The sequence below is a fragment of the Belonocnema kinseyi genome, chromosome 8 (assembly GCF_010883055.1).
Source record: "Belonocnema kinseyi isolate 2016_QV_RU_SX_M_011 chromosome 8, B_treatae_v1, whole genome shotgun sequence".
Lineage (NCBI taxonomy): Eukaryota > Metazoa > Arthropoda > Insecta > Hymenoptera > Cynipidae > Belonocnema > Belonocnema kinseyi.
Window position 1 is genome coordinate 23,236,313 of NC_046664.1, and position 21,524 is coordinate 23,257,836.

Below are 21,524 nucleotides of genomic sequence, written 5' to 3' on the forward strand. Positions count from 1 at the left end.
TTTTCAAGAAAATAATTGAATTTTGAACTAATAAAATTTAATTTTCAAGCTAAAATGGAACAGTGACATTTTCATTTAAAAAAAAGAAGAAAAATATTACTAGAATAAAAAATATAAACAAATTAAAATGAGAAATAGAATAAAATTTATTTTCAAAGAAGAAGATTAATTTTCTACAAAAAAAAAAAACTATTTTTAAATGAAATGAATAAATTTCCAACGAAATCGTTGCATTTTCAAGTAAAAAACACAATTTTAAAAACAAAATAGTTAAATTTGGAACTAGTAGAAATTAATTTTCACGAAAAAACGGAACAGTTACATTTTCAGTAAAAAAAAAGAAAGTTTGAACTAAAATATAAAATTAAATAATATAAATAAAAATGAAAAATAGAATAAAATTTATTTGTAAACAAGATTTATTTTATACCAAAAAAAGACGATTTCAACAAAAAATTCATGACTTTTTAACAAAATGCACGAATTCGTAAAGAAACACTTGGATTTCCAATTTAAAAAATTAATTTTTGACCAAAAATTTAAATTCTGAAATTTAAAAAAAAAATCAATTTCCGAGCAAAACTGGAACAGTTAAATTTTTAGTCAAAAAAATTAATTTTCAACCAGAAATCATTTTTCAAGTAATATCAAGGAATATTCCAATTTCAAAAGTTACATTGTCAGTTTAAAAAAGAGAAGATAGTTTTAACGAAAATAATCAAATTAAATAATATAAATAAATTAAAATTTAAAAAAAAATTAACAATTTGTAAAACAAAATAGATGCATTTTGAACAAAAAATATCAATCTTCAAATACAAATTGAACAATGAAATTTTCAGTTAAAAAAAAGTCAATTAACAAAAAAAAAATTTTCAAATAAGTAAATTAATACTCTACCAAAAAAGACAATTTTTAAACAAAATACATGAATTGCCAACAAAAGAGTTGAATTTTGGACTGAAAAAGATCAATCTTCAACCAAAAATTGAACAGTTAAATTTTCAGTTAAAAAAAAATTTAATTCTCAAAGACAAATTTTCAAACAAAAAAATACATTAATTTTCTACTGAAAAGATAACTGTCGAACAAAAATTTTAATAGCTAAATTTTCGGTTTAAAAAAAAATTGATTTTGAACCAAAGAGACAATTTTTTAACTAAAATCATGGAATATTTAAATGGCAAAGTTAGTGTAAGTTAAAAAAAATTTAACCAAAATTTTTATAATAAGATAAATAAATTAAAATGAAAAATAGAATAGAATTTATTTTCAAACAAGAAGATTAATTTTCTACCAAAAAGACGAATTTTCAACAAAATTCATTAATTTTTTTTTTTTTGAAAATTCGTTTTTTCTTTGACTAAAAATTAATTTTTCTACGGAAAATTTAACTATGCCAGTTGACCATTCCATCATTTTTTGGTTAAAAATTCATCTCTTTGGTTGACTATTAATTTTTTGAAATAAAGATTCAACTAATCAATTTTTGATTTAAAAATGATATTTTTTTAGTTTGAAAATCCGTCTTTTTGGTAGAAATTAATCCTTAATTATTTTAGTAAAAGCTTGATAATTTTTTTTTTAACATTCCTCTATTTGGTTTAAAATTTTACTATTTAAGATAGAGATTCATCATTTTAGTGAAAAATGTAATCACTTTGTTTGAAAATGTAACTTTTTTTCGCAAATTATTATTCTTTTAACTGAAAATGTAACTATTTCCATTGAATATTCCATCTTTTTAGTTAAAAATTCATTTCTTTTGATAGAAAACTCATATTTTTTGGTTGAAAATTTATCTTTATGGTTGAAAATTCAACTATTCCAGATAAAAATTAATCATTTTTGTTGAAAATTAGTTTTTTTTAGTTGAATATTCAACTCTTTCGTTGGAAATTCATGTACTATTTTGTTCAAAAAATCGTCTAAAATAAAATAAAAAACAATCTTTCTTTTTGGAAATTAATTCTATTTTATTTTTCATATTAATTTTTAATTGTTTAATTTGAGTTGAAATTTTCTTTTTTTAACTGACAATATAACTTCTAGAATTGAATATTCCATGATTTTAGTTGAAAAATTATCTCTGGTTGAAAATTAATTTTTTTAACTTAAAATTTAACTGTATTCAAGTTTTGTTCGACGATTCACCTTTTTTAGTTAAAAATTAATGTATTTTGTTGAAAATTCACCTTTTTGGTTTAAAATTAGTATTTTTTAACTAAAAATTTAAATGTTCAATTTTTGGTTGAAGATTGATATTTTTTAGTTCAAAATTGAACTATTTTGTTAAAAAAATGGTTTTTTTGTTGTTTTTAAAAATTCAAATCTCGTTGGAAAATCATGTATTTTATTTAAAAATCGTCTATTTTTTGGTAGAAAATTAATCTTTCTGTTTGAAAATTCATTCTATTGTACTTTTCATTTCAATTTATTTATATTATTAAATGTTTTAATTTTGGTTAAATTTTTTTTTAACTTAAACCAACTTTTCCATTTAAATATTCCATGATTTTACTTTAAAAATTGTCTCTTCGGTTCAAAATTAATTTTTTTTTATCTGAAAATTTAACTGTTCAATTTTTGGTTGAAGATAGATCTTTTTCAATTCAAAATTCAACTCTTTCGTTGGCAGTTCATGTATTTTATTTAAAAATCACATTTTTTGTAGAAAATTAATCTTCTTGTTTAAAAATAAATTTTATTCTATTTTTCATTTTAATTTATTTATATTATTTCATATTTTCATGTTAGTAAAAAATTGTCTTCTTTTTTTTATAACTGACAATTTAACTGTTCCATTTTAGCTTGAAAATTGTTTTTTTTTTTAGTTTAAAAATTTAATTTTGTATTTGAAAATTCAACTGTTGCGTTGAAAATTACATTATTTTGTTTAAAAATCGTCTTTTTTGTTAGAGCATTAATTTACTTCTTTAAACATTTTTTTTTCTTCTCGTAAATTTACTTTTTTTAACTGAAAATTTCATTGTTCAATTTTTAGTTGAAGATTGATATTTTCTGTTCAAAATGCATCTATTTTGTTTTACAAATTGTTAATTTTTTTTTTAATTTTAATTTATTTATATTATTTAATTTGGTTATTTTCGTTAAAATTATCTTCTCTTTTTTTAAACTGACAATGTAACTTTTGAAATTGAATATTCCTTGATATTAGTTGAAAAATGATTTCTGGTTGAAAATTAATTTTTTTAACTAAAAATTTAACTGTTCCAGTTTTGCTTGAAAATTGATTTTTTTTTAATTTCAAAATTTAAATATTTTGTCAAAAATTAATTTTTTAATTAGGAAATCCAAGTGTTTCTTTCCAAATTCGTGCATTTTTTTAAAAAGTCGTCTTTTTGGCATAAAATTAATCTCTTAATTTGAAAACTGAGTTTATTTCTCATTATAATTTATTCATACCTTTTTTTAGTTGAAAATTAATGTATTTTGTTGAAAATTTATTTTTGGGATTACAATTTTTTTCAGCTGAAAATTTAACTCTCCAATTTTTGGCTAAGGATTGATCTTTTTTGTTCAAAGTGCAACTATTTTGTTAGCAAAAATGTTTTTTTTTTTGTTTGAAAATTCAACTCGTTCGTTGGAAATTCATGTATTTTTTTTAAATCGTCTTTTTTTGTAGAAAACAAAACTTCTTGTTTGGAAATAAATTTTATTCTATTTTTCATTTTTATTTATATTATTTAATTTTTTTATTTTAGTTGAAATTTTCTTCTTTTCTTTTTTAACTGAAAATGAACCTGTTCCATTTTTTTCTTAAAAATTAATTTTCACTAGTTCAAAATTCATCTATTTTGTTTTTAAAATTGTGTTTTTTATTTGAAAATTCAACTATTTCGTTGGAAATTCATTTATTTTATTTAAAAATCGTTTTTTTTTTTTGTTGAAAATTAATCTTCTTCTTTGAAAATAAATTTTATTCTATTTTTCATTTTAATTTATTTATAATTTTTTATTTTAGTTGAAATTTTCTTCTTTTTTTAAACTGAAAATGTAACTGTTCCATCTTTGCTTGAAAATTAATTTTTATTAGTTCAAAATTCAACTTTTTTCTTGAAAAATTATGCTTTTTATTTGAAAAATTAAACTGTTTCATTAGAAATTCATGTATTTTATTTAAAAATCGTATTTTTTTGTAGAAAATTAATTTACATGTTTGAAATTTTTTTTATTTGACAATGTAACTTTTCCAATTGAATGTTCCATAATTTTAGTTGAAAAATGATCTCTTTGGTTGAACATTCATTTTTTAACTGAAAATTTATCTAATCAAGTTTAAGTTGACAATTTTCGTTTGAAGATTGATATTTTTTGTTCAAAATGCATCTATTTTGTTTCAAAAATGGTGTTTTTTACTTGAAAATTCAACTCTTTCGTTGGAAATTCATTTATCTTATTTAAAAATAGTCTCTTTTTTGTAGATAATTAATCTTTTTTTTTTTTGAAAGTAAATTTTATTCTATTTTTCATTGCATTTCTTCAAATTATTTTTTTTATATTATATTATTCTATTATTTATATTATATTAATTTATCTTCTTTAGTTGAAAACTCATCTTTGTGGTTTAAAATTCATTTTTTTAAACTGAAAATTGAACTGTTCCGTTTTTAGTTGAAGATTGAGCTTTTTTGTTCAAAATTCAACTATTTTGTTAATGTTTTTTGTTTGGAAATTCAACTTTCTCATTGGGAATTCATGTATTTTATTTAAAAATCGTTTTTTTTTTGTAGAAAATTAATCTCCTTTGAAAATAAATTTTATCCTTTTTTCATTTTAATTTATATTATTTAATTTCTTTATTTTAGTTCAAATTTTCTTCTTTTTTTTTTACTGAAAATGTAACTGTTCCATTTTTGCTTGATCATTAATTTTTATTAGTTCAAAATTGAAGTATTTTCTTGAAAAATCGTGTTTTTTATTTTACAAAAAAATTATTTCGTTAGAATATCATGTATTTTATTTAAAAATCGTATTTTTTGGTAGAAAATTAATTTATTTGTTTGAACTTTTTTTTTATTTGACAATGTAACTTTTCCATTTGAATATTCCATAATTTTAGTTGAAAAATGATCTCTGGTTGAACTTTCATTTTTTTAACTGAAAATTTATCTATTCAAGTTTTGTTCGACAGTTTACCTATTTTATTTTAAAAAATTGTGGTTTTTATTTGAAAATTTAACTATTTCGTTGAAAGTGTTTTAATTTATTTCAAATTTAATTTCCTAAATTTTAAGTGTTTTTGTAATCGCAGTGGAAAACGTTATTTTATTCTGATTATACGATAACAGGGACGGTAGAGAAAATCTGTGATGCTTACAAGTGTAAGCCTATTGAGGGCATGTTTAAAATCTATTAGTTTGAGTTGAAAATTAATTTGTTTGGTTAAAAATTCGTATTTTTGTTTTGAAATTTTAACAAATATATTAAAAATTTTTTTTTATTCTTGACTGAAAGGTTCGAAATTTGTCTATTTTATTAAAAATTAGGTTTTCCTAACTCATTATTTTAGCTGAAAATTTAGCTCTGATTCAAAATGTAACTATTTTGTTGAAAATTCATGTATTTTATTGAAAATGTTTCTCTTTCTTGGTATAAAATTAATCTTTTTGATTGCAAAATCAAATATTTGGTTGGAGATTGATGTGTTTTGTTGAAAATTCGTCTTTTTTGGAAGAAAAATTGATCTGCTTTGTAGAAAAGTAACTTTTTTTGTTGAGATTTCAATTTTCTCTTTACAATTCCACAGTTTTCAAAATTTAAAATACACATTTTTAAAACTATTTTATTAGACATTCTTTTTTGGCTATTGAAAATTCACTCTTTTGGTTCATGATTTAGCATTTTAGTTAAAAATTGTTCTATTTGTTTGAAAATGTAAATATTTTGTTGAAAATTCGTATTTTCTGGAAGAATTTTTATTTTTTTTTTGAAAAGTAACTTTTTTTGTTGAGATCTCAATTTTTCTTAAAAATTCCACTATTTTTTTATTTCAGATACAAAATTTTTTTAGTGCTTTATTAGACATTCTTTTTGCTTGTTAAAAATTCATTTTTGATTTGGTGGAAAATTTATTATTTTTTTAATTCTTTTTTTTTTATGGAAAATTCTTTTTTTTTTGTTTGTTAAAAACTCATAATTTTAATTTAATATTTATCTCTAATTCAAAATATAACTATTTTGATTGAAAAATCAAATATTTGGTTGGAGATTGATGTGTTTTGTTGAAAATTCGTCTTTTTTGGAAGAAAAATTAATCTGCTTTGTAGAAAAGTAACTTTTTTTGTTGAGATTTAAATTTTCTCTCTAAAATTCCACTGTTTTCAAAATTTAAAATACAAATTTTTCAAACTATTTTATTAGAAATTTTTTGTTGGTTATTAAAAATTCACTTTTTTGATTCATGATTTAGCATTTTAGTTAAAAATTGTTCTATTTGGTTGAAAATGTAAATATTTTGTTGAAAATTCGTATTTTCTGGAAGTAATTTTTGTTTGTTTGTTGAAAAGTAACTTTTTTTGTTGAGATCTCAATTTTTCTTAAAAATTCCACTATTTTTTTATTTCAGATACAAAATTGTGGTTTTTATTTGAAAATTTAACTATTTCGTTGAAAGTGTTTTAATTTATTTCAAATTTAATTTCCTAAATTTTAAGTGTTTTTATAATCGCAGTGGAAAACGTTATTTTTTTCTGATTATTTTCAAACTAACGAACCAAATTTAAAATGCAAAAAAACTGAGTTGTCAAAATTCTCTTTTTGCAGACTTATACGATAACAGGGACGGTAGAGAAAATCTGTGACGCTTACAAGTGTAAGCCTATTGAGGGCATGTTGAGCCATCAATTGAAGCAGTTCAAAATCGACGGGGAAAAAACCATAATTCAAAATCCAAATGACGCGCAGAAGAAGGAGCACGAAAAATACACCCTTGAGACGCACGAGGTAATTTCTAATTCAAATTTATGATCCTTTAAATTAAATATTTAAATATTATAAATTATGAGGAATGATTTAAAAATTATTTATGGTGTTTTTCTGTAATTTTCAACTCCCCATCAGCTCATAATCTTTCCCCTTTAGTCTAGAAATTTATTTGTTTGGTTAAAAATTTATCTTTTTACCTTGAAAATTCAACGATTTGATTACAAAAATTTTATTTCTTGTTTGAAGAATTATTTTTTGTTGAAACTTTGTCTCATTTTAGTAAAAATTTCACATTTTTTGGTTAAAAACTTGGTTGAAACTTTCTTAAAGATTAAGTTTTCTTTGTTGAAGATTCATTTAATTTTTGTGGTTGAAAATTAAATTTTATTCTTGAAAAAAAATTTTTGTAACTGAAAATTTAAATATTTGGTTTCGAATTGATGAAAATTAATCATTTTAGTTGAAAATTTAACCACTGGGTTAAAATTTCGTATATTATGTTCCGAATTCATCTTTTTGGTAAAAAAATGTTTTTTGATTGCAAAGTTTTTGTTGATTAAAAATTGAATTATTTTTTTGAAAATTTTTCTTTTGTTTCCAAATTACTTCCCTTTGGCAGAAATTTCGTTTTTATTTGTTCAAAAATGCTAGAATTTGTAAAAAAAAAAAAAAAAATTAATTTCTACTTTGTTAAAAATTCAAGTATTTTCTAATAAAAGTGGTTTTTTTTATTGCAAATTGAACTAATCCATTTTTATTTGAAAATTCATCTTTTTTAATTAAAAATTCAACTATATGGTTTACAATTTATTTTTATTTTTAAAATTCAACTAAAAACTTCACATTTTTTTGGTTAAAAATGAAACTTGGTTGAAAATTAATCTGTTTCGATTGAGTGTTCAAATATTTTGTTCGGAAGTGATTTTTTTTTTAATTGAAAATTTTTATTTTAAAATTCATCTTTTTTTAATTGAAAATTCAACTACATGGTTTAAAATTGATTTTTATGCTAAAAACTCATCTAATTTGTTAAATATTTCAGTTTTTTTAAATACTCGTTTTTTTGGTTGTTGAAAATTCATTTATTTTGTTAAAAATTTAATTACTTTGATAAAATTTTGGTTATTTTTTTTGTGAAAATGTACTATTTTGAGTTGAAAATTCAATTTTTTTGTTTGGAAAATGTAAGAAAAAGATTGAAATTTTTGTTCATTCTTCGCTGAAAAATTTTGTTTAATTAAAAATTAAAGTATTTTGGTGAAAACCCGTCTTTTTTGCTTAATAATTTTATTTTTTTGGTTAAAAGTTGAACTACTTTGTTGAAAATTCCTTTTATTTTTTTAAGTTTCATTATTCAAGTAGTAGATTAATTTCTTTTGTTGAAAATTTAAATATTTTCTATTGTAAAAAAACTTTTTTGGTTGAAAAATGTTTTTTTTCTGCAGAAAATTTAACTAATCCATTTTTATTTGAAAATTAATCTTTTTTAATTAAAAATTAAACTATACGGTTTAAAATCTATTTTTATGTAGAAAATTTAATTACTTTGTTAAAATTTAATCTTTTTAATTACGTCTTTTTAGTCGAAAATCTATTTGTTTTGAAATTTTTTGAAAATGTAACAAATAGATTTAAATTCTTTTTTTCATTTTTGACCGAAAATTTTTTTATTTCAAGATTCAAGTATTTTGTTAAAAAATCATCTTTTTTGGTCAACTATTATATTTTATTTGTTAAAAGATGAAATATTTTGTTTAACAAACCATTTTTTGGTTGGAAATTATATTTTTTAACGGACATTTTTATTATTTTATTTTTTGTTAACAAAAATTTATCTCTTTTAGTTCAAAATTCGACTATTTAGTTTAAAACTAATACATTTTGTTGAAAAGTCGTATTTTTTTGCTAAGAATTTAATTACTTGGTTGAGAATTTAAAAATTTTCTTAATTTTGTTATTGAAAATTAATTTTTAATTTATAAAGTAACTTCAGTTTTTGGTTAAAAAGTTATTATTTTTGACTAAAAATTCAACTAGTTGGTTAAAAATTCATTTGTATTTTAAGATTCATAATTTTACTTAAAAATTTATTTATTTTGTTGAAAATTCAACTATTTTGTTAAAAGTTCGTTTTTTTTTGGTTGAAAATTAATTTTTAAACTGAAAATTTAACTTGTCCATTTTTGGTTTAAAATCTATTAGTTTGAGTTGAAAATTAATTTGTTTGGTTAAAAATTCGTATTTTTGTTTTGAAATTTTAACAAATATATTAAAAATTTTTTTTATTCTTGAATGAAAAGTGTTGAAAAGTCGCATTTCTTTCGGAAACTACAATTACTGGTTCGAAATTTAACTATTTTATTAAAAATTAGGTTTTCCTAACTCATTATTTTAGCTGAAAATTTAGGTCTGATTCAAAATGTAACTATTTTGTTGAAAATTCATGTATTTTATTGAAAATTTTTCTCTTTTTTGGTATAAAATTAATCTTTTTGATTGAAAAATCAAATATTTGGTTGGAGATTGATGTGTTTTGTTGAAAATTCGTCTTTTTTGGAAGAAAAATTAATCTGTTTTGTAGAAAAGTAACTTTTTTTGTTGAGATTTCAATTTTCTCTTTACAATTCCACAGTTTTCAAAATTTAAAATACAAATTTTTCAAACTATTTTATTAGAAATTTTTTGTTGGTTATTAAAAATTCACTCTTTTGTTTCATGATTTAGCATTTTAGTTAAAAATTGTTCTGTTTGGTTGAAGATGTAAATATTTTGTTGAAAATTCGTATTTTCTGGAAGAAATTTTTTTTTTTTGTTGAAAAGTAACTTTTCTGTTGAGATCTCAATTTTTCTTTAAAATTCCACTATTTTTTTATTTCAGATACAAAATTTTTTAAGTGCTTTATTAGACATTCTTTTTGCTTGTTAAAAATTCATTTTTGATTTGGTAGAAAATTTATTATTTTTTAAATTCCTTTTTTTTATGGAAAATTCATTTTTTTGTTTGTTAAAAACTCATAATTTTAATTTAAAATTTATCTCTGATTCAAAATCTAACTATTTTGATGAAAATTCATGTATTTTATTGAAAATTCAAAAATATTGTGTGGAAGGTTGATGTATTTTGTTGAAAATTCGTCTTTTCTGAAAGAAAAATTAATCTGCTTTGTTGAAAAGTAACTTTTTTTGTTGAGATCTCAATTTTCGCTTTAGAATTCCACTGTTTTTAAAATTTAATATACAAATTTTTTAAATTATTTTATTAGACATTCTTTTTGGTTATTAAAAATTCACTTTTTTGGTACATGATTCATCATTTTAGTTAAAAATTGTTCTATTCAGTTGAAAATGTAACTATTTTGTTGAAAATTCGTCTTTTTTGGAAGAAAAATTAATTGATGGATTTTTTTAAAACTGATTATATAAATTGTTTTCAATTAAGTCACATAAAATTGATAATTGGAATTAAGTTTATGTAATTCTTCTAAAATTTATATTTTTTAGAATTAGTTGGAAGCTTATAATTAATTTAATTTAAACAAATAAAAGTTCAAATGTAAAAAATATATAAAGTGAGAATTATTTGAATGTTTCAATAAAAAAAAATTGTTTAGTGCTTTTTTTTTGTTTTCAAATTTAAAGAAAATATAATGGAAAAATTATTAGAATTTTTCAAGGAAAATGATTGTTTAAATGCTTTTTATGTTGTGAACTGATTAACTAATTATTAATTGATTCTATAAAAACTTATGATTTCTGGAATTAGTTTAAAATGTTATTAATAAATAACATTTTTAGAAATAAAAATTAAAATTCAATTTATAAATTGATTATTTATTTGACGGTTATATAATTAAATACTGGGTATAATATTGCATAATTTTTCGAACGATTCTGATGTTGTGAAATGGATATCTGCATTCATTTTTTTAATTTATATCTAAATGTGTTTAAATATTTTCTGAAATTAGTTTAAAAGGTTACTAATACATCGAATTTTCATAAATTAAAGTGAAAATTAGAAAAAATGTCGAATAAAAATGATTTCAATGTCAAAATAAAATTGATAAGTTTATTATTTACTTTAAGTTTATGTTTTTTAATATTGGTCATAATTTGTTTGATAAAAGTTTCTGAATATTTAAAATACCTCCTTTTCAATTAAATTATTTTTGTAAAGTTTTTAATTTTTCCTGGAACAGTTTAAAATGTTATAAATAACACAAATTTGCCGAAAAATGTAATTAGTTGAATTGTTATGTTTTTCAATTATGCTATTATTTAGCTTTCTATGTGTGATTCAAAATTTGTTTACTTTAAAAATTTTCCATTTACAATTTTTATTTTCAAGCTTACATTTTTAATTTAAAGAATTTTTAAATGCTTTCTTAAAAACTTGAAGAAACAAAAAATAAATTTAAGAATTTACAGATTTTAACGTTAAAACTTGAACGGTTTCAATTTGAAAGTCTTATTTTCACTTGAAAATAATTTCATAATAATATATTTTTAATTAAAGGATTTTTTTTAAATTAAAAATATTGTTTGAGTCTAAAATTTTCAATTTTTAACTCATTCAATATTAAAATTTTAATCAAAAAAAAAGATTAATTATTGAATATTTAATATTTGAATATTAAATATTAAATATAAAATATTTGAATGTTTTTCCAAATTGAAAAGTTATTTTTAATTTTCCTAGGAATCTTAAGAAAATGTTTCTATTCTTTTGAAGCCTTTCACAATTCTTGAAAAGAATCTAATTTTATTGTTTAAAATCTGCGAAAATCTACATTTTGATTTTTTTTACATTTTATTCTTATTTCAAATAATTGTTCAATTGTTATTTATGCATCCAAATTGTAAAGAAATTTTCTAAAATTTGCAGGATTTTCTGAAAATTGTAGAAAAAATTCAATTAATTTTGACAGATATTCAGAAGTTCTGAAAAAATTTCCAAAATAATTTTAAATTTGAAACAAATTTAAAATAACTTCTAGATTTTTCAAGATTTTGAAGCTTTCCAAGGATTTATATTTTTTTATATTGAGAAATGTTCGTAACTTCAATTTTATACGCGTAAATTATTGACCATATTTGAATACAAAATTTCTTGATTAAATACTTTTAAAATTCAATTTTAAAAGTTTAAAATTTAACAATTCCACTTTGAGTGCATTCATTTGCTGCAGCTAGTGTTTTTATTACCTCAAGTGGAAATTTTTATATTTTTTAAAATTATTTTTAAGGCGATGTGATGGAATATTTGATATAATTTGTATCATAACATTTTATTTATTTTTAACCTGTCTATTACAATTATATGATTTTTTGAAATGCTTATGATAATTTTGTGATAATTCAATTTTCAAAATTATATTTACATGTTTTTTTTTCTTAAGTTAGTGTAAATGGTTATTAATATTAAAAATTGTCCTAAACAAAAAACAAATAAATAATGATTCGAAAATTGGTTTTTAAAAGTTAGCGCGTCTAGTATACATAAAAAAAAATTAATTTTTTGATTTCAGGTTTATGCTATGGACGTTCTAGTAAGTTCAGGTGAAGGAGTAGGTCGAGAACAAGACACGCGTGTGACAATTTACAAGAAAACCGAGGAAACTTATCAACTGAAACTGAAAGCCTCGCGAATGTTCTACTCGGAAGTGACCCACAAACATGGTCTTATGCCATTTAATCTTCGTACTTTCGAGGACGAGAAGAAGGCGAAGATGGCTGTCGTAGAATGTGTTAATCACAGACTGATCGAGCCTTTCCAGGTAAGTTTTTTCTAGAAATTTAATTTAAAAAAAAAAAAAAACAACAACAAAAAAACGCAATTTTGCTAAAAAGTCATCTTTTTTTTATTGGAAAAGTTATATTTTTTGGTTGAAAGTTTATTCTTTCTATTTGAAAAGGAATTTTTTATTGAAATGCAAGCAAAAAAAAATTATTTTTAACAAAAGAGTTTAACTTTCAAACGAATATTTTTATTTCCAGCCCTTAAAGATGATTTTTTAAAACTAAAATGATCAAATATTTAACTGGAATAGTTGAAGTTTTAACCGCAAAGAAGAATTTGTAAACGAGAAGATTAACCTTGAAAGAAAAATATAATTTTCCACAAACAAAAAAATCGGTGTTTTGAACAAAATACGTACATTTTTAACGTAATAGTTGAATTTTTTTTTTTAATTAAAAAAGGCAAAGTTTCATTCAAATTGTTAAACTAAAATTATGAATCTTCAACAATTATTGTATTTTATGCCAAAAATATGAATTTCCAATAACAAAGATTAAATTTCTATTCTTGAAAAATACAATTTTTCAACAAAACCAATGAATTTTTAACAAATTACTTGAATTTTCAATTAATGAAGACAAATATTCAACTGAATATTTGAATTTCTAAACAATAAAATTAATTTTTGAACAAAAAGATTAAGTTTTCACAAAATGAAATAGAATTTCTCAACAAAATATTTGAATTTTCCATTAAAGATGAAAAATATTCCAACAAATATTTGAATTTATAAACAATAAAATTAATTTTTAAGCAAAAATATTAATTTTCTAAAAAAAAAATACATATTTTACTGAAATATTTAAGTCTTCAAATAAAAAAGACAAATATTTGAATTATGAACTAAAAACATGAATTTCTAAACCATAAAATTAATTTCTAAAAAAAAAAGAGATTAATTTTCTGCAAAAAAAACATACTTTAACAAAATACGTGGCCTACAAACCAAAAACATGAATTTCTAAAGAATAAAATTATTTTTAAAACGAAAAGATTAATTTTCTACAAAAAATACAATTTTTCAATAAAATACATGCGTTTTTAACAAAATACTTGAATTTTCAATTAAAGATGACAAATAGTAAACCAAATATTTGAATTTCTAAACAATAAATTTAATTTCATACAAAAAATACATATTTTAACAAAATACTTTACTTTTCAATTAATTTCTAAATATTGTAATTTCTAAACAATAAAATTAATTTCTAAGGAAAAATATTAGTTTTCTACCAAAAATACATATTTTAACGAAATATTTAAATCTTCAAATAAGGAAGACAAATATTCAAACAAATATTTGAATTATAAACTAAAAACATGAATTTCTAAACCATAAAATTAATTTCTAAAAAAAAAAAGATTAATTTCTAAAAAAAAAAAACATATTTTAACAAAATACTTGATTTTTCAACCATAAACATGAATTTCTAAACAATAAAATTATTTTTAAAACAAAAAGATTAATTTTCTACAACAAATACAATTTTTCAATAAAATACATGCACTTTTAAGAAAATACTTGAATTTTCTATTAACTAAGACAACTATTGTAATTTTTTAAGAATATAATTATGTTTTAAACAAAAAGATTAATTTTCTACAAAAAAAAAACATATTTTAACAAAAGACTTGAGTTTTAAAATAAAGCAGAAAAATATTTGAATTTTCAACCAAAAACTTGAATTTCTAAACAATAAAATTATTTTTGAAACAAAAAGATTAATTTTCTACAAAAAATACAATTTTTCAATAAAATACATGCGTTTTTAACAAAATACTTGAATTTTCAATTAAAGCTGACAAGTATTCAACCAAATATTTGAATTTATAATAAATAAAATTAATTTTTAAACAAAAAGATTAATTTTATAGAAAAAATACATATTTTACTAAAATACTTTACTTTTCAATAATTTCGGAATATTGTAATCTCTAAACAATAAAATTAATTTTTAATGAAAAAGATTAGATTTCTGCAAAAAATACATATTTTAACGAAATATTTAAATTTTCAAATAAAGAAGACAAATATTCAAACAAATATTTGAATTATGAACTAAAAACATGAATTTCTAAACCATAAAATTAATTTCTAAAAAAAAGATTAATTTTTTGCAGAAAAAACAACATTTTTTAACAAAATACTTGACTTTTTAATTAATTTCCAAATATTGTAATTTCTAAACAATAAAATTAATTTTTAAGCAAAAATATTAATTTTCTAAAAAAAATACATATTATATTGAAATATTTAAATCTTCAAATAAAAAAGACAAATATTCAAACAAATATTTAAAATTATGAACTAAAAACATGAATTTCTAAACCATAAAATTAATTTCTAAAAAAAAAAATATTAATTTCCTGCAAAAAAAAAAACATATTTTAACAAAATACTTGATTTTTCAACCATAAACATGAATTTCTAAACAATAAAATTATTTTTAAAACAAAAAGATTAATTTTCTACAAAAAATACAATTTTTCAATAAAATACATGCGTTTTTAACCAAATACTTGAATTTTCAATTAAAGATGACAAATATTCAACCAAATATTTGAATTTATAATAAATAAAATTAATTTTTAAACAAAAAGATTAATTTTATAGAAAAAATACATATTTTACTAAAATACTTTACTTTTCAATAATTTCGGAATATTGTAATCTCTAAACAATAAAATTAATTTTTAATGAAAAAGATTAGATTTCTGCAAAAAATACATATTTTAACGAAATATTTAAATTTTCAAATAAAGAAGACAAATATTCAAACAAATATTTGAATTATGAATGAAAACATGAATTTCTAAACCATAAAATTAATTTCTAAAAAAAAGATTAATTTTTTGCAAAAAGAAAACAACATATTTTAACAAAATACTTGACTTTTCAACCAAAAACATAAATTTCTAAACAACAAAATTATTTTTGAAACAAAAAGATTAATTTTCTACAAAAAAATACATATTTTAACAAAATACTTGACTTTTCAATTAATTTCCAAATATTGTAATTTCTAAACAATAAAATTAATTTTTAAATGAAAAGATTAGTATTCTACAAAAAATACATATGCAAACAAATTGCTATATCATTTTCGGTTGAAAATTATTATTTTAGTTCAAAATTCAACTATTTGGTTGAAAATTTTTTCTCCTTTAATTAAAAATTCAACTATTTTCTTAAAAATTTATGTATTTTGTTGAAAAATTGTATTTCTGGTAGGAAATTGATCTTTTTATTTGAAAATGAATCTGTTTGTTTAAAAATTAATTTTTGAAAACTTATTATTTAAGTTTTGGTTGAATTTGATGCTGAATAAATATGGTTAGTTTATTATTAATAATTAATTTTTTAACCAAAAAAATAAATTATTCTTTTTTTTGTGTGTAAAAATTCAACTGTTTCAGTTGAATATTAATTGTTTTAGTTGAAAACTCTTATGTTTGTTTAAAAATTATTGTTTTTAACTAAAAATTTAATTTTACTATTCTATTTTCGGTTGAAAATGATTATTATTTTAGTACAAAATTCAACTTTGTGGTTGATAATTTGTCTTCTTTAATTAAAAACTCAACTATTTCGTTAAAAATTTATGTATTTTTTTGTAGGAAATTAATCTTTTTATTTCAAAATTAATCTGTTTGGCTGAAAATTTATTTTTTTAACTTATTATTTAAGTTTTGGTTGACATTTTATCTTTTTCAATTAAAATTATTTTTTTGTTTGTTTAAAAATTCGACTGTTTCAGTTAAAGATTCATTGTTTTAGTTGAAAATTAACTCATCTTTTTTCTTCAAAATTTAACTATTTGGTTGAATATTTTTCTTATTCAATTGAAAATGCAAGTATTTTGTTAAAAAATTGTATGTTTTGTAGAAAATTAATCTTTTTGTTTAAAAATTAGTTTTATTATTTAAAAATTGTATTTTTTCATAGAAAATGAATCTTTTTATTTAAAAATTAATTTTATTGTTTAGAAATTACAATATTTGGTCGAATATTTGTCTTACTTAATTGAACATTCAAGTATTTTGTTAAAATATGTATTTTTTTCTAGAAAATTAATCTTTTTGGTTAAAAATTAATTTTATTGTTTAGAAATTTATGTTTTTGGTTGAAAATTCAAGTATCTTCTTGCTTGAAAATTAATCTTTTTGGTTGAAAATTAATGTTTTAAACTTATTATTTAAGTTTTGGTTGACATTTTATTTGTTTCAGTGAATTTTTTTTTTTTTAATTTAACAGTTTCAGTTGAAGATTAATTGTTTTAGTTAAAAATTCTCATGCTTGGTTAAAAATGTATGTATTTTGTTGAAAAATTGTATTTTTTGTGGGAAATTAATATTTTTAATTTGAAATCTAATCTTTTTATTTAAAAATTCAAGTGTTTTGGTTAAATATTCATCATTTTAGTTAAAAATCCGTCTGTTTGGTTGAAAATTTAATTATCACAGTTAAAGATTCATAATTGAAAATATGAATATTAATTTTATTTGATCGGGAAAATTGAAAAACTTGACCGGGAATTAGAAATCGTCCTTTGAAACCACCCTGGCAATTGAAGAATTTCTTTCTTTTTTTTTAAAAACTTGATTTTGTTAAAATTAATTATTTTTCAGAAATAATTAAATATTTTTCTTTGGAAAAAAATAGGTTTTATATGAGAAGCCGACTGAGTATGCAGCGCAGTTCAAGTTTACAGTCTTACTAATGCCCAACGGACCACACAAAATAACCGGATGCCCGATCGATTTGGATTGTTATCAATCTGAGTGCGTGGTAGAAGATCCCGAATTGAAGGTACTTAAATTTATCATTCTGGAATCAGTCCTTGAATTTTTTTATTTTACTTATTTTTTATTTTTTGCTTGAAAAACCCTGAAAAAGTCCTCGAATTTTGCTCTTGGTTATGGAATTTGTATTGCTCTAAAGGAAAAATGGGTTTTTAAATTTGGTTTTAATTTTTTTTTTAACTAAAAATGGATCTTTTTAGTTGAAAATTCACGTATTATGATAAAAGTGTTAGTATTATGTTGTAAATTTGTCTTTATTGGTAGAAAATTAATCTTATGGGATTAGAAATTCAACACTATTTTTAAAATTGGGTGACACTATTTATAATATTTTTGATCTCTAAAGAAAGTCCAAGGCCTGAAATTAAGAAATGGTTCTATTTATTATTAACAATAATTTGATCATTTTATTATTTTACTTAAAAATCCAATTATTTAATTTTATGAAAATTCTTTTTTTTTTATTGAAAATTAATTTTTTTTGAAGAGATTTTAGTTAAAAATTCAATTATTAGAAAATTTAACTAATTTATTGAAAATTTTATAATTTTTATTGAAAATTAATTTTTCTAATTAAAAATGTATCTTTTTAGTGGAAAATTTATTTATTATGTGGAAAATTTGTCTTTATTGTAAAACAAATTAATTGTTTAAGTTGAAAATTTAACTATGTTTTTGAAAATTTGTATTTTTTTTGTTAAAAATTAATTTTTCTGACTAAAAATTGATCTTTTTTTTGAAAATTTATTTATTATGTGGAAAATTTGCTTTTATTAGCCAAAAATTTATCTTTTGAGTTGAAAATTGAACTATTTGGTTATAAATTACGTTTTTAAAAAAATTTATCATTTTACTTAAAAATTAAGTTATTTTAAAATTCGCCTATTTTCTTGAAATTTTTTTGTTTATTGAAAATAAATTCTTGACTTAAAATTGATTTTTTTCAGTTGAAATTAAAGGATTTGGGTAAAAATTAATTTTTCAAACAGATTGATCATTTTAGTTAAAAATTCATTTACTTGAAAAATTTAATTATTTTGTTGAACATTTTTTAATGTTTATTAAAAATTAATTTTTCTGTTTCAAAATTTAGCTATTAGGTTGAAATTTCATGTATTATGTTGAAAATTTGTCTTTATTGGTAAAAAATTAATCTTTTGGTTTGAAAAGTCAAATATTTGTTTAAAAATTTATTTTAAGTATTTTGTTGAAAATTTAACTATTTTTTTGAAAATTTAAATATTTTGTTGAAAATTCGTTTTTTTCATGGAAAATTATTTTGTCTAACTAAAAATTGATATTTTTTAGTTGAAAATTCGCGTATTTAGTTAAAAATAATTTTTTTTAAACAGATTTATCATTTTATTTAAAGATTCATTTATTTAAAAATTCACATATTTTGTTGAAAATTTTTTGTTTCTTGAAAATTAATTCTTGACTTAAAATTGATTTTTTTATTTTAAATTGAAGGATTTCGGTAAAAGTTCATTTTTCAAATAAATTTATCATTTTAGTCAAAAATTTTATTTAAAAATAGTTTAAAAAATAATTTACTTGAAAAATTTAACTATTTTGTTGAAAATTTTTAAATTTCGATTGAAAATTAATTTTTCTATTTAAAATTTTAGCTTTTTAGTTTGAAATTTGATATATTATGTTGAAAATTTGTCTTTATTGGTAAAAAATTAATCATTTGGTTTGAAAAGTCAAATATTTGTTAAAAAATTTATTTTAAGTATTTTGTTGAAAATTTAAATATTTTGTTGAAAATTCGGTTGTTTTTTTTTATGAAAAATTATTTTGTCCAACTAAAAATTGATATTTTTTAGTTGAAAATTCGCGTATTTGCTTAACAATTATTTTTTTTCTGAAAGATTTAGAATTTAATTAAAAATTAATTAATATCAAAATTTCATGAAAATACTTGAATTTTCAATTAACTAAGACATATATTGCAATTTTTAAACAATATAATCAAGTTTTAAACAAAAAGATTAATTTTCTACAAAAAAAATACATATTTTAACAAAAGACTTGAATTTAAAAATAAAGAAGACAAATATTTGAATTTTCAACCAAAAACATGAATTTCGAAACAATAAAATTATTTTTTAAACAAAAAAATTAATTTTCTGCAAAAAATACAGTTTTTTAATACAATACATGCGTTTTTAATAAAATACTTGAATTTTCAATTAAAGATGACAAATATTCAACCAAATATTTGAATTTCTAAACAATAAAAATTAATTTTTAAATAAAAAGATTAATTTTATAGAAAAAATACATATTTTAATAAAATGCTTTACTTTTCAATTAATTTCTAAACATTGTAATTTCTAAACAATAAAATTAATTTTTAAGCAAAAATATTAATTGTTTAAAAAAAATACATATTTTATTAAAATATTTAAATCTTCAAATAAAAAAGACAAATATTCAAACAAATATTTGAATTATGAACTAAAAACATGAATTTCTAAATAATAAAATTAATCTTTAATTGACAATTCAAGTATTTTGTTAAAAAATCATGTGTTTTGTTGGAAAATTGTATTTTTTCATAGAAAATTAATCTTTATTTAAAAATTAATTTTATTGTTTATAAATTACAATATTTGGTCGAATATTTGTCTTACTGAATTGAACATTCAAGTATTTTTTTAAATATTTATTTTCTTCTAGAAAATTAATCTTTTTGGTTAAAAATTTATTTTATTGGTTAGAAATTCATGTGTTTGGTTGAAAATTTACCTATTTTGTTGAAAATTTTTTGTTTATTGAAAATTAATTCTTGGCTTAAAATTGATTTTTTTAGTTTAAATTAAAGGATTGAGGTAAAAGTTAATTTTTCAAACAAATTTATCATTTTTGTTGAAAATTTTATTTAAAAATAGTTTAAAAAAATAATTTACTTGAAAAATTTAAATATTTTGTTGAAAATTTTTAAATTTAGATTGAAAATTAATTTTTCTATTTAAAAATTTTTTTTTCATGAAAAATTATTTTGTCTAACTAAAAATTGATATTTTTTAGTTGAAAATTCGCGTATTTGGTTAAAAGTTATTATTTTTTTTCTGAAAGATTTAGAATTTAATTAAAAATTCATTTATTTGAAAATTTACCTATTTTGTTGAAATTTTTTTTTTTTTTTTATTGAAAATTAATTTTTTGAATTAAAGATTGATATTTTTCAGTTGAAAATGAATTCTTGGCTTAAAATTGATTTTTTAAGTTTAAATTAAAGGATTTGGGTAAAAATTCATTTTTCAAATAGACTGATCATTTTAGTTAAAAATTAATTTATTTGCTTGAAAAATTTAACTGTTTTGTTGAAAATTCATAATTTTTTTAGTTGAAAAATGGACTATTTTTTCAAAAATTCCTTTTTTTCTCCCGTAATTTTAAGAAATTGTTATGATTATTGAAAAAACCCTGTGTTTTCCATCTCTAGAGTAAGTCCGAAAATTCATTTTTGTTAGGAAAAATTATTTTTTTCTAACTAAAAATTTATCTTTTTTGTTGAAAATTTGTCTTTATTGGTAAAAAAATAATATTTCAAGTTAAAAATTCATCTATTTGATTGAAAATTAATTTTTTAAAAAATTTATCATTTTACTTAAAAATTCAATTATTTAATTTTATGAAAATTCGTTTTTTTTTGTTAAAAATTATTTTGAAACTATTTTGTTGAAATTTTTTAAATTTTGATTGAAAATTAATTTTTCTATTTAAAAATTTACCTTTTTAGTTGAAGTATTTTGAAGTTAGTTGAAGTATTTTGTTGAAAATTTAATTCTGTTGTTTTTTTTTCATGAAAAATTATTTTGTCTAACTAAAAATTGATATTTTTTAGTTGAAAATTCGCGTATCTGGTTAAAAATTATTTTTTTTCTGAAACATTTAGAATTTAATTAAAAAATCGTATATTTGAAAATGCACCTATTTTGTTGAATTTTTTTTTTTTTTTTTT

General features: G+C 19.0%; 1 protein-coding gene across 1 annotated transcript in view; it reads left to right on the forward strand.

Moving 5' to 3' along the window:
* Positions 1-21,524, forward strand: part of LOC117177969 (proliferation-associated protein 2G4) — a 45,863-nt gene that overhangs the window by 22,244 nt on the left and 2,095 nt on the right. Inside the window, exons 4-6 of the mRNA XM_033369123.1 lie at positions 6,787-6,966; positions 12,477-12,725; positions 17,412-17,558. Coding sequence (XP_033225014.1) covers positions 6,787-6,966; positions 12,477-12,725; positions 17,412-17,558 — 576 coding nt within the window. The remainder of the gene's footprint in view (positions 1-6,786; positions 6,967-12,476; positions 12,726-17,411; positions 17,559-21,524) is intronic.